The sequence below is a fragment of the Lutra lutra genome, chromosome 14, assembly GCF_902655055.1.
Source record: "Lutra lutra chromosome 14, mLutLut1.2, whole genome shotgun sequence".
Classification (NCBI taxonomy): domain Eukaryota; kingdom Metazoa; phylum Chordata; class Mammalia; order Carnivora; family Mustelidae; genus Lutra; species Lutra lutra.
In genome coordinates, this window is record NC_062291.1 from 13,766,443 (window position 1) to 13,779,572 (window position 13,130).

The 13,130-nt window shown below is 36.5% G+C and overlaps 1 protein-coding gene across 4 annotated transcripts in view; it reads right to left on the reverse strand.

Moving 5' to 3' along the window:
* Positions 1-586: 586 nt before the first annotated feature.
* The window catches only part of PTEN (phosphatase and tensin homolog), a 124,821-nt gene continuing 112,277 nt past the window's right edge, over positions 587-13,130 (reverse strand). For all 4 annotated transcript variants that reach the window (XM_047701730.1, XM_047701731.1, XM_047701728.1 and 1 more), the window contains 3 exons: positions 10,142-10,308; positions 6,702-6,926; positions 587-4,109 (listed from right to left, as the gene is read on the reverse strand). In XM_047701730.1, the coding sequence (XP_047557686.1) occupies positions 3,924-4,109; positions 6,702-6,926; positions 10,142-10,308 (578 nt within the window). In that variant the 3' untranslated portion in view covers positions 587-3,923. The remainder of the gene's footprint in view (positions 4,110-6,701; positions 6,927-10,141; positions 10,309-13,130) is intronic.

Sequence of the window (13,130 nt, forward strand, 5' to 3'; positions counted from 1 at the left end):
AGATCTTACTGTGCTCCGCTGAAAAGGAGGATACGCCTTCGTCTTTAAACTTTTACGAAGATTAGAAATCACAAGATTAATTCAAGCACACGGAGTCTTTCAGACTACTCAGGACTATCAATATTCAGACGGCACAAGCCACGATGAGTAGATGAGGCTTCCTGTATGTTGATGGCAGTCTACAAAGGATGGAAAAGTCACCATGTTTAAATCTGAAGTATCAAATCCATGCGGGGAAATTTTCTTTCAGACATCTGGCTTAGTGGGGGAAAAAAGACAATTTTTCAAGACTCTTAAACTTTTTCAGGACTAGAATCTTATTTCATGTGCCTGAAACAACTTACTAAGTGTTGACTGCGGCCCTAAAAAAAGGCACGTCTCTTATTGAACATGAGTAGTCGGGACACTCTACCCTCAAGCCGACAAAGGCCCATGTTTTTATAACCACAGGCTTTGAAGGACACGGGGCTGGGGCGGGGGGTGTTACAGAGAACCACATCTGGCTGCCTTTTATTTTAAACCTCAATTCAAATGATTTAAACAATTCAAACGACCAGTACTCTCATTTAATAAAACACCCACACAGTGACAAGAATGAGACTTTAATCAGTTTTAAGTGGAGTTTATAACACTAAGAGATAAAGGGTTGTTAACAAACACAGTAACAAACGGACATCTGATTGGTATGAGGCGTTATCCTGCACACGTCATTATGTGTTTGTGTATCCTCAGTGCATAGCATTTACACACAGAACCACGGCTGCACAGCACGAGAGTATCTGAAGAGGCTGAATCGCAGTAAGGCTGTTTAACAGACTGAAATGTTGAGTATATATATGCTCTAGGAAAACAGACTGAACTGCTGAGCCGGCAGGGTGGAAGGCAGCTCTGCCAGACACCGCGGTTAGAGCCCCCACTTCCGTGCACAGTCCCACCCCTTCCGTCTGCATGCATGACACATGAACAGTATGTAAAGGTACACGAGGCACTTTGTGGCGACCACGGCCATCGTTATGAACATATTGCACACATTTTCTAGAACTAAACATGGAACTTGTACCCTACTTTTTATTTTTTAAAGCTGAAACATTTGATGCTGCCGGTAAACTCCACTTAAGTTTATAACCTGTGCCACAGCAAAAAACGGGGATGCTAGGTATCCAACTGCCCTGTAATAATTATGGCAAAAAAAAAAAAAAAAATGTTCGCGAGGAGCTACAGAGGACTTGGGATGGCACAGGGCCCAACTGTATAAGCTTTCTTAAAAGTGATGCCTTCAAGTAACTTCAGACATGTAAGCGGCTGCACATCCAAAAAGTCTAGGTAAGAAAACATTCCAGAAACTCAAAGAGATTACCTACAGAATGCATTTCAGGCTAATTATGAATACTGTCATAAATAAAGTTTTAATTAGGACTCAAAAACCTTTCAGTCATAGCAATTCTTGTCAAATTCTATGGGGATGGTAACTGAAATAAAGGAGAGTAGTATGTATAATATATATTTATATATATATAATATATATATATAATGCCATTTTTCCATTTCCAATGACTACACCATAAAATGTAAGCAAGGCTTCTCAAAAACATTGAAACATTCAAAATCAAAACCCTCATTCAGACCTTCACATTCCAAAGGAAAAATAGTAACAGTGCAAAAGCCCATTATAATGTCATTATTGATGACCTGGCCCTCCATGTTACATATTGGAACAACACAAGTTATGTCTTAATATACTGTGCCCAAAACTGTAACAAATAACAGTATTAATAACTATCATCAAAACATGAAGAGTGGATTTTCATTTTAGTCAATAATTTTCAGCTTTTATGAAAGATAAGGTGGCATATAAATTTCAATGCTGAGATCTTAGGAATAGTTGTCTTCTAACTTTACCAATTTAACTTGAGCAGTCAGTCAATTCTCTCTATATATCAATGTTTAAATACAAATGTGTAAATCCTAAGAGCTTTGTTAAAAATGTAAAAATTTTATTTGTTGAATGAAACTGATGAGGTATGGAAAACATGTCAACATTATTTACTAAGAATATTTTAGATGAAGTTCTGCCTAATCTATTTAACCATCAAACTCTATAAATGCTGCTCTAGTAGGTCCTATGCAATCTGTATTTGTAAATTAACTAGGTCAGACCACAGCTAGTGAACAATTTCAGCACCAATAAGTTATTGAAAATGAGATTTTACACCATTAAGAAATAAATTGGCTGGATATTTAAATGTTTCAAGGTTAAGGTACAATTTGAAAGACACCAAATTTCTGGGGAAAAAACTTCTTTTTAAATAGTATATTCACATTAGCTTTACAATAGTAGTTGTACTCTGCTTAGAATCATATGCAGTCTGGGCATATCAAATATATGATATTTAAGAAGTGAAATTGAAGCCCTAGTCCTAAGTCTAGCACTATGAAGAAATGATTCAACACTGCACATTAAAAAAAAAAAAACAAGAACTCTTCTTTCAATAAAAAATCGATAAAAGCATTATGTGGGACAATTTCTACTGAAAAAGTAAATGCCTTATTATTTGTGCAGTGTTGAAAATTTACTGCAACTCTAATTTCCTTTTTAACACAAATAATGTTCTTTTAAATATAAACATTATATGTATTCAGTATTCAAGTAAAATTCCCTAACAGTTAATGACATTTAAAAAATGTGCAAAACTGCAAAACTCATTGTAATAGAATGTGTAAGGTCAAAAGGGCGGAACGGCTGACAGCTATTGGATTGAATAAGTGCATCATAAATCTTTAAAGAAAAAAACGCTTACTGTAGAATCTCAAATTGAAATTTCCTGTGCAGCATTACAAAATATTTTATATTCAATGAGAAAAAAGAAGCTTGCAGGCAGCACATGAAGCATCCACAGCAGGTATATGATTGAAAACTAATAAAGTAAGTGTACGTGGTTGACTGATGTAGGGACTAATAGCATCTGACTTTTCGCACTGGCCTTGATTACACAGGAGATGGAGCAGTCGTTACAATTCAGAAAATGTATTTTAATAGATCATTGCCGATTTTTATAATGTTTCAAGCCCATTCTTTGTTGACAGCCTCCACATTTATATGGTTAAGTCATTGTTGCTGTGTTTCTTATCTATGACCACATTATTTTTATATCCCTTCATTTGTGGATTCTTAACAAGTTGTGGAAGGTTCATTCCTGTACCCCAATACAGAGTCACTCTCTCTAGCTGCCTTTTCTAGCACCAATATGCTTTAAAAAAAGAATAAAATGCACAAAACAACAAGCAGTGACAGCGGCCAGTTCCTCAAACGTCCAGATTAATAACTGTAGCATGCTAAAGAAAGGTGCGTGAAGTAGCTGGAGATGGTATATGGTCCAGAGTCCAGCTAACAGATATCCCTTTCTGAGCACTCCCTCCATTCCCCTAACCCGAATACATGCATCAGAATGTAGCAAAACCCTGGAGAAACTCCTCGTAGCCAACTGCAAACTTATCTGTTGCCACAAGTGCAAAGGGGTAGGATGTGAACCTGTGTTTTCACAAAACTCTTGAGCCACTTCAGTTGGTGACAGAACACAAAATGAGAAATTCCTACGTATACACATCAGTCTGTCTCCACTTTTTATAAAACTGGAATAAAATGGGAAAGTGCCATCTTTATTTATCCTAATTGAATTTTAAATGTCCTTTTGACACAAAAAGGTATATACATGACACAGCTACACAACCTTTTTTCAACTGGACAACAAGTGTCAAAACCCTGTGGATGTATAGGGTAAAACAAGATTGGTCAGGAAAAGAGAATTGTTCCTATAACTGGTAATCTGACACAATGTCCTATTGCCATTAAAAAAAAAGGTCCAATTTCAGTTTATTCAAGTTTGTTTTCATGGTGTTTTATCCCTCTTGATTAAAAAAAAAATTCAGACTTTTGTAATTTGTGTATGCTGATCTTCATCAAAAGGTTCATTCTCTGGATCAGAGTCAGTGGTGTCAGAATATCTATAATGATCAGGTTCATTGTCACTAACATCTGGTGTTACAGAAGTTGAACTGCTAGCCTCGGGATTTGACGGCTCCTCTACTGTTTTCGTGAAGTACAGCTTCACCTAGAGAAAAAAGACAGAGTTTAAGTGGAAAATCCATAAATCTGACTAATCTTAAATGACTTAGTAAAGATACATATTTTAACAGATTCATTTTTTAAAAATGCAATAACAAACAGGATCTTGAAAAGGCAGCTGTATTTTAAATGACCGTCTGCTTCAGATTTCCTATGTTTTCTTGTTTTACACTGAAAAGATACACTGGGATGTTAATATCTTTAATAAGCATAAGCTGCAAGCATTAACCAAATAATTCTACCAAAAAAAAAAAAAAATGCACTGAGACTGAAGTTCGTTGGTCATTTATAAAAGTGTATTTTCAATAAACTTCAAAGTACAAATAGCTGAGATCCAAAAGAATGTTACACTTACTACCACTCTGAGCCTCAGTGTATTTTCTGATACAAATAACACTAAACAGGTACTACATTATAAAACACTGACTAGCAGTGATGTTTGGGATCCCGTCAGCCCTGAAGGTTAAGAACATCAGACAGTGATCTGATAGTGGACAAAGGGCCATCACAGCAGTGCCAGAGAGCCGTCCAACAACTCAGCGAGGCAGGGATTTCCGTCTCCCCGGAGAGGAAGCAGAGGCCCACAAGGCAGTGCATCTGAGGCTTCCATCAGATCCGCCAGGAAGACCCTTGCTCTTTCTGCTCTATCTACAACCTCCCCGCCACCCACTACCCAAGAGTCATCCTCACTTCTCCTCCTCTTACATCCAACATCCGCTCCATCAGCAAACCCTTTTGGGTCCACCCACACGATGCCATCTCTACCTCCTCTGACAGCTTCTCGGTGCGCCCACTGCCACCACGCTAGTCCCTGCAGCCACCACCTCTCATCTGCATTAAACCACGGTGGCAGCTTCTCACTTCATCTCCCAGCTCTGTCCTTGCCTCCTCTCCAGTCTACATTTTAAAGACAAAATTCAGATGACATCCTTCCTGTGCTAGAAACACACCAATGTCTTCACAGTCGGACCGATGTGCTTTAGTCAAAATGGCTGCTTGTCTACTGCTCCTCAAACATGAGAGAATCATTCCTGTCTCAGGGCTGTTGTATCTGCCCTTCCCTCCCGTCCCAGATATTTGTACAGCTCACTCATTCCATGTGGGCCTCTGATAAAAGGTCACCTGCTAGAGAGGTCTTCTCTTAACTATTCAGCTAAAAACACACCAAGATTGTGCTCTATGCCACCTCTGCTCGTTTGTTCATAAACACTTACAGCATTATATCTGTTTACTGATAACTGAGAGAGTTTTAATTTGTAACCACAAATATATATTCTTGTAATATTAAAAAAATTTTAATATTAAAACAATAAAACCAGAGGAAGTCACACCATAAAAGCTAATAATTAAGGAAAACGCAGACTTAGTCGATGGAAACCTGTGAATTCTCAAAGAAACTTCTAATCACTTAAAAGAAGCGTAAGATTTAAAGGCACTTAATACTGAATTGGATCCCTTAAAATATGTAGCCTCCCATTTATTTTTAGGATTACTCACAATATTCTTATACTTATCAACTATGGGTAGGCTTGCTGCATATTACAAAAATGGAATGAGGCAAAATAAGTAAGAAAATTTTTTGAAAGAGAAAGAAGGGTATGGGGAAAGGAAGGGGGAAAATCAGGTAGAAGGAGAAACAGGAAAGGGGAGGAAAAAAGGGCAAAGTACCATTTGGAAATATTGACAAATCAGATTTTTTAACCTGGAAAATTCTTATCAACGCACAGGAGTAAAAATACGCACACACATTACATATAGATAGAAGTAATGACCCAAATAATTCCACAATAGGAGGAAGTAGAGCTTTAGAAAGGGAGTAACACAAGAGCTTGATTGGAGAAGGCCTTTCAGAGCAACAAGACTGAAGCGAAGGCTACCACATGGAAGGGTAGCCAAATGTGGGAACAGCAGGGGAAAGATGGAAGGTGGAGAGGTCTACAGGGAGAGAAAAAGAACTGAAAAGACTGGAGGCAGAAGGAGCTTAGCATTTGGAAGAACTGAAGAGAGACCAGGTTGGGTGAATCTCGGAGCAGGAGCAGAATGTGGCTAGAGCTCATGTGGGAGGTAGGCCTGGGCTGAATTATGTAGGTCCTTGTAGGTCGTATCAAAAAACCACAAGGTCTTTGAAAAGTATAAACAGGAGTGATAACACCATATCAATTATAACAATCACATCTATTTCAAGATCACTCTGAGGAGTTGAGAATAAACTGGAAGGGGACAAAAGTAAGAACAGTTAAGCACATTCCATACGAATCATTCCCAAATGACTGAGTTCCCTTTTACTTCTTTCTTCCCTCATTCCTATTTCATGTCCCATAAACTGAATTCCCCTATCCCAACCCCTGCCCCAGATTTCACCAAACAACAACAAAGAAGGGCTGGGGTGAGGGGGGAGGCAGCTTTTTTAAATTCTGTGTGCATCCATGTTAGAAACTCACATTACTGATACCTAAATATTGCTTCTAAATAATACTTAATTTAACCTCAGTCACACAAGTCCTTTACCAGCTATATACTTAACACAGACACACACACGCAGAGCCACCCACTAATTCCTCGAAATGTTTTTAATTACCTTAAAATTTGGAGAAAAGTATCGGTTGGCCTTGTCTTTGTTTGCTTTGTCGAGATCATTTTTTGTTAGAGTGAGTACTAGATATTCCTTGTCATTATCTGCACGTTCTATACTGCAAATACTATCAATTTCTTGATCACAGAGACTTCCATTTTCTACTTTTTCTGAGTTTTCCTCTGGTCCTGGTATGAAGAATGTGTTTACCCAAAAGTGAAACATTTTGTCCTTTAACAAAAAAAAAAAACATTTAAAACTTTTTTAAAGAAAATATATCACCTATATTTAACACTCATCCCAAGAAGTCAATAAAATAAGTGACATGTCATTTGATAGTCTGAATAAAGACAAATGTACAGACTAATATTTGGCAAGCTATTGGTTATCTATTGCTCTAATTCACATGTTTATTCTTTTTTCAAATTTTAGACCAAAAATGTAACTCCACAGGTTCTAGGATAACTTACTTTTGTTTTAAAACCTTAAGTAAAATATTTCCTTTCTTGTCTAAAGTTAGCTTTAAAAAATGTTTGAGTTTGTATGTATGTGTGTATTAAATAATCAGAAATGGGTTTTATGGTCTATTTCAACAAGTTATCCATTACAAGGGCGCCTGGGTGGCTCAGTCAGTTAAGTGTCTGCCTTCTGCTCAGGTCATGATCCCAGGGTCCTGGGCTCAAGTCCCACATCAGGCTCCCTGATCAGAGGGGTCTGCTTCTCCCTCTACAACTCCCGCCCCAAATCCTTCTCTCTCTCCCAAATAAATACATGAAATCTTTAAAAAAAAAAAAAAAAAGTTATCCATTAGAAAATTTACTTTAGGGGCGCCTGGGTGGCTCAGTGGGTTAAAGCCTCTGCCTTCGGCTCAGGTCATGATCCCAGGGTCCTGGGATAGAGCCCCACATCGGGCTCTCTGCTCAGCAGGGAGCCTGCTTCCTCCTCTCTCTCTCTGCCTGCCTCTCTGCCTACTTGTGATCTCTGTCTGTCAAATAAATGAAAATAAAATCTTAAAAAAAAAAAGAAAATTTACTTTAACAAAAGTTCTTGAAATGTCCGCACAACTTCACAATGAAGCAAGGCTGATACATTTCTACTTCATAAGCAATGCAAACACTAAGTGGCTCCAGTTTCTTACACTACAATGTGTATGCCTGAAAACCTTCAGAATATGAGGGAAGGAAGACAAGCCATTCTGACTTTTTTAGGCTATAAAATGCCTATTTTTAAAAAATTACTTCTTAAAAATAATACAAGGTCCTGTTAATCAAAAAACACATCAGAAGTTCATCACATCAGCCCTTTCATGACCAACACAGAAAATGTTCTCTCTCTTCATGACTGGAATTTGGCCGACAAGGACCATGTGACAGTTAATGATGTGCAGCTTTATGACATCTTATCTCGTGCCCAAAATTGCCATCAAATCTTTTATTCTAATTTACCTATTAGAACTATTATTCTAATAGTTTTGCTATTTTCCCACGAAGATGTAAACCTTCAAGTATCTTTCGTTTAACATTCTTTTTATCTTTTAACAGTATATAGCAATCTCATATGTAAGTCTTTTTTTTTTAATATTTTATTTATTTATTTGACAGACAGAGATCACAAGTAGGCAGAGAAGTAGGCGCGGGGGGCAGGCACCCTGCTGAGCAGAGAGCCCAATGTGGGACTCGATCCCAGGATCCTGAGATCATGACCTGAGCCAAAGGCAGAGGCTTTAACCCACTGAGCCACCCAGGCGTCCCTCATATGTAAGTCTTTAAAAAAAAAATTTGTTAATTTCAATTATTTTAGCAAAGTCACTGAGTTAGTAACAGTATATATATTTAACTTAGAGTCAGAAAAACATAAGCTAGTAATATTTAAATCTTAAAAAATGTGGATTCTATATAGGTAATGATTATATTAAATCTATTTTTGTTTAAATCACAGCAACATTTATAATAGGTAAGCAAAATCACATAAAATGCAAATAAATATATGTAAAGTAATCCCAGATATACTACAAATATTAATCTAATCTTCAATTTTGTATGTATTAAAGTAACATACAGACAACTAAAAATAAGGACTTACACATTCCTAAAGGTATAGGGAGAGAGTGATGCAGGTGCCTATTTTTAAAAGTAAAATATAAAATTTTAGGGGCACCTGGCTGTCACACTTGATAGAGCTTGTGACTCTTGATCTCAGGGTCATGAGTTCAAGCCCCATATTGGGTGTGGAGCCCACTTTAAATAAATAATTAAAATAAATAAACAAAATTTTACATGTGCCAGTCTTACAATGAGCAGAAGGGAAAAAATAATTTTAAACACCTGCTAATGCTTCCTGGACTACTGAAAAATTATTTCCCAAAGTTATCAAGATATATTTAACTTTCGCTTATATAGAATAGGTAGGAAATGGGTTTCTAGTGAAAAAAACAGTTTAACATTTTGTCATTTCCCAGCTATATGGCTTCTGGGTATAGGAAATTGTATTTCTTTAGATAAGTCAAGGTAGAATTTAAAGTTTTTATAATAAATGAAACTTGCTTTTTTTTTTTTAAAACTAAGTATTAGGAAAACTAAATCAGTCCTATTACTGGGAATGTCTAAAGAACGGCAATACACTATGTGGTATGTTTAATGAGGCAGTAACAATACAAAGCTAGAATCTTTTTTCATTATACCCCAAAATGTTGCACCTTAGGCTCACTCATCTCAAATGTTCACACTTCACATTTTAAACCAAGACAGTTTTAAGAATGAGCTCTTGAATTCCCTAACTATGGCTCACTAAGAAGCAAACCCCACTAACTTTCTAAATCTGTACATTTAATATCACAATTTTTCATTCGTTATTACTTCTTTTGCATACTTATCACTCTAACTAAAATTCGAAATATTCAATAAATTTGAGAAAGCCAAATATAAAATGACGTAGTCTCATAAAAAATAAATCAAAATGGGGGGAAAGTGGTGTCATTACACAAGACCATGGAACAGATCTTATTTATACATATAGAGAAATTTTTTTTATAAACCCATAGCCCCTGGCCCCTTGCTAACTTTTTCTTGGTAATTGATCATCCTGTCTAAAAAGACAGTAACTGATTTAATGGGGTATGCAACCTTTAATATTTTTATAAAATTTCTCTGCATAACCCAACTTAAAGAAAATTCATTTCAAATTACAATGACATAAGGACTTTTCCTCTAGTAACATTTTTTTTACCATTATAATGGCTCGTCAGTGCTATAGTAAGCATACCAGGTGCAGATCTAACAGAAAACCAATTATAATTAATTCACTGAATGGTCAGTCACAAAATATTATCCTGTAATCTCTCCTTGCAGAATGATTTCTGCCTAACCAAATATTTTAAGCAAAAGAGCTGAGGTTACGGTTCAAAGTATGATTTTGGATATTCTTCCCAATAAAAGTAAAGGGCAAACCTTTTTTAGCATCTTGTTCTGCTTGTGGAAGAACTCTACTTTGATGTCACCACACACAGGCAAAGGCTGAGGGAACTCAAAGTACATGAACTTGTCTTCCCGTCGTGTAGGTCCTGAATTGGAGGAATAGATCTTCACCTTTAGCTGGCAGACCACAAACTGAGGATCTGCATGGTTAAATACATGTTAGCATCATTCCACAGGAAATGCCTTCAAATGTCAAACTGTCAAAAACCATTTTAATGGTTAATATTAGCAATACACACAAAATAGTAATTCGGCATCTGTAGCCCAGATCTAAAACACATCAATATTTTTTTAAAAAGGTCAGAAAATAGAGCCAGTACAAAAGTTTCCCTAATTTTAACCTTCAGCATAAAGTTCTATTTACTGGTTCTAGTTCACAAATACTAAATCCCAACAGTAGACTTCTGGAACTACAATAACAGCAAAACTTTAACATTAAAATGTTAAAAATCTAATATAAATTAGATTTATAATTAAAATGCTAAAATAATCTTCTGGCACATCTATGAACTGCATGAAAAGTAACTTTAAAAACAGGTATTTGCTGCAGTATTTTAATGTCTCTATCATGTAATAAAACCCACAAAACACAAATCATTACATGTTCATAAGACACATGAGAATACAATCTGTAACAAAGTTATAATAAATTCCATAAACACAAGACTATTTATAAAAATATTAACTATCATTTATTTTACCTATAGCTCACATTTAATTTCTTAAAGGGATATAAAGCCATCATCATGAGAAACAGGAAGAAAGAGATTGGAAATGTCGGCAAAGAAATACAAGACTCAAGCAGGAACTGCAGCAAAATCCCCCTCCCTCCAAAACACACTCCACTTTCATTAACAAGTATTTTGGCTTTGGTCGCTGTCAGTTTTAAAATAAAGGAAAGGATTATATGTTTTAGTGATTAACCTTATGAGTAAGTGGGTCTTGAAGGAAATATGCCAAGACCATCAAGATATAAAATCATAACCTTGCAAAAAGTACATGAAAAATTTCATGTGTATTTCATATATATTTATATATAAAATATGCACATATATAAAAACTGGCATAAAATCCTTAACGCTAAAAGGCATCATCGTTAGAGATGCAGAAAGAAGTATCACGTTGTTTATCAATGTGACCAACAAGCGAGAAAAAGGCAAAAGGCGTATCCCAGCTAGATGCACGTTCCCATCAGTAAACACGTATGGGCTTATCCGTGCGTAGCTAGAGCAACACCAGCACTCACATAATAAACAGAAGGTCTGATAACAGCCTGTTGGGTTTTTCTAATATGAATCTGTGAGCCATTTATCACAAGAAAAAGGGCACTCCAAAAAGGGGAAACATTACACCAACAATCTGTCCATAATTTTCACTTCCTTGACTAAAGGTTCAAAGTACAGCAAGCCATTTTACAAGACTATGTGATTCTGAAAATTTCACTAGAAACTCTAGCTTGAAAAAGCAAACAAAAAGGTATGATTCCAAAGCCATGATAAAAATCAGCCAGGATGAAAATGCCTTGTAATCTTATTAAGACTCCACTAGTTCAGAATGTGATAATCCTCTTTTTAGGACTTTAAAAAGTGTATTAACAGTAGAAGCCAGATTTCAATTAAACTACATCTAAAATGTGCATCTCCAGGAATTCTAGAACTGTGTAATCCATTCATAAACTAATTACAAATCAGCATCACTTAGAATCTACCCCAAAACCTAAGTTTAAAAGTTTTAATAAAAATAAGTGGAAAAGATCTCCTCAAATCACTACAGAAAATCATTTCATTTACAATACGAATTCCCCATCTTAGATCTTCAAGAGCTAACTTATCAGAAGTCCAACATCAGTGCAGTTCTGCTGACTTCTAAGACACAAGTCAAGTATTTTCTCTTTGATACGACTGACTGTGTTCTAAAGAAATGACAAGTCAATACCTGGTCAACAAAAAATCAGGATTAAACTGTATTGACATATGCCTACTGACAGAAAATCATATTGATCATCTTTTACTAACGTTTTAACCCTTTCAGATGTGAAGAGTATAGTAACTTTTCCTTTATTTAGGAATATTAGGACAATAATTCAGTAAGAAAACAGCTGCTGACCCCTGACAACTTTGCAAAAACTACTTCATTTTCCTCACAGGTCCCAACCTTCCCCCTGAACCCAAACTCACAGCTCACCAGGTCTCGCAGTCCTCCCACTCTGTTTCCCTAAGCCTTCCCAACCTCTAGCCCAATACCATATTTACACAGAAGGCTAATTAACTACTATGTCTGTTGCCTGATGCTTCCCAAAATACCAGATCTAGCTCTCGCCCAAGATTCAAGCCCACACTTTCAAGAACCCATTGAGGATCTTCATATAAACAGCTCACCTTAACCTGACCAAAACAGGTTTAAAAACAAAAAACATTCATGTTTCCCAAGTCTCAGTGAGATTCATTTTTCCTTCTCCCCTCTTCTGTGAATTATTCATGTGGCCAGAATCAAACTGACAAAATATTTAGATATAAAAGGGAAAGGAGATTTGACTGCCTTAGCAAAGCACATCTGGCTCACAGCAAGTCCCGTAACTGGATTCCTTTCCACCACTGGTTCCCCATCGTGCAATCACCACTTCCTACCCAGCCAGACTTAAAACAGAGCCTAAGCCTCTCGACCGGTCACTGATGCAACAGCACCTATCAAATCAAGTCTAACATCCCCATTTAGGCTCCTCTGACAGCCGGCCACACATGCCACCCTACATGCCTCTGGGTCCAGTTCATGTCCTGCTATTGTACTTCGAGTCACACCTGCAGTACTTCCTTCAGTTTTAATGCTAATATAAAAGGTACACTTTCTCTACCATTCAAGAAAGAGCTGGACTTCCTCTGTGAAACCATTTCACAACCCCTAAAACTTGTATTTTTCTGAATACACCATTTATAATTTATACATATAACCTCCCATTCAATTA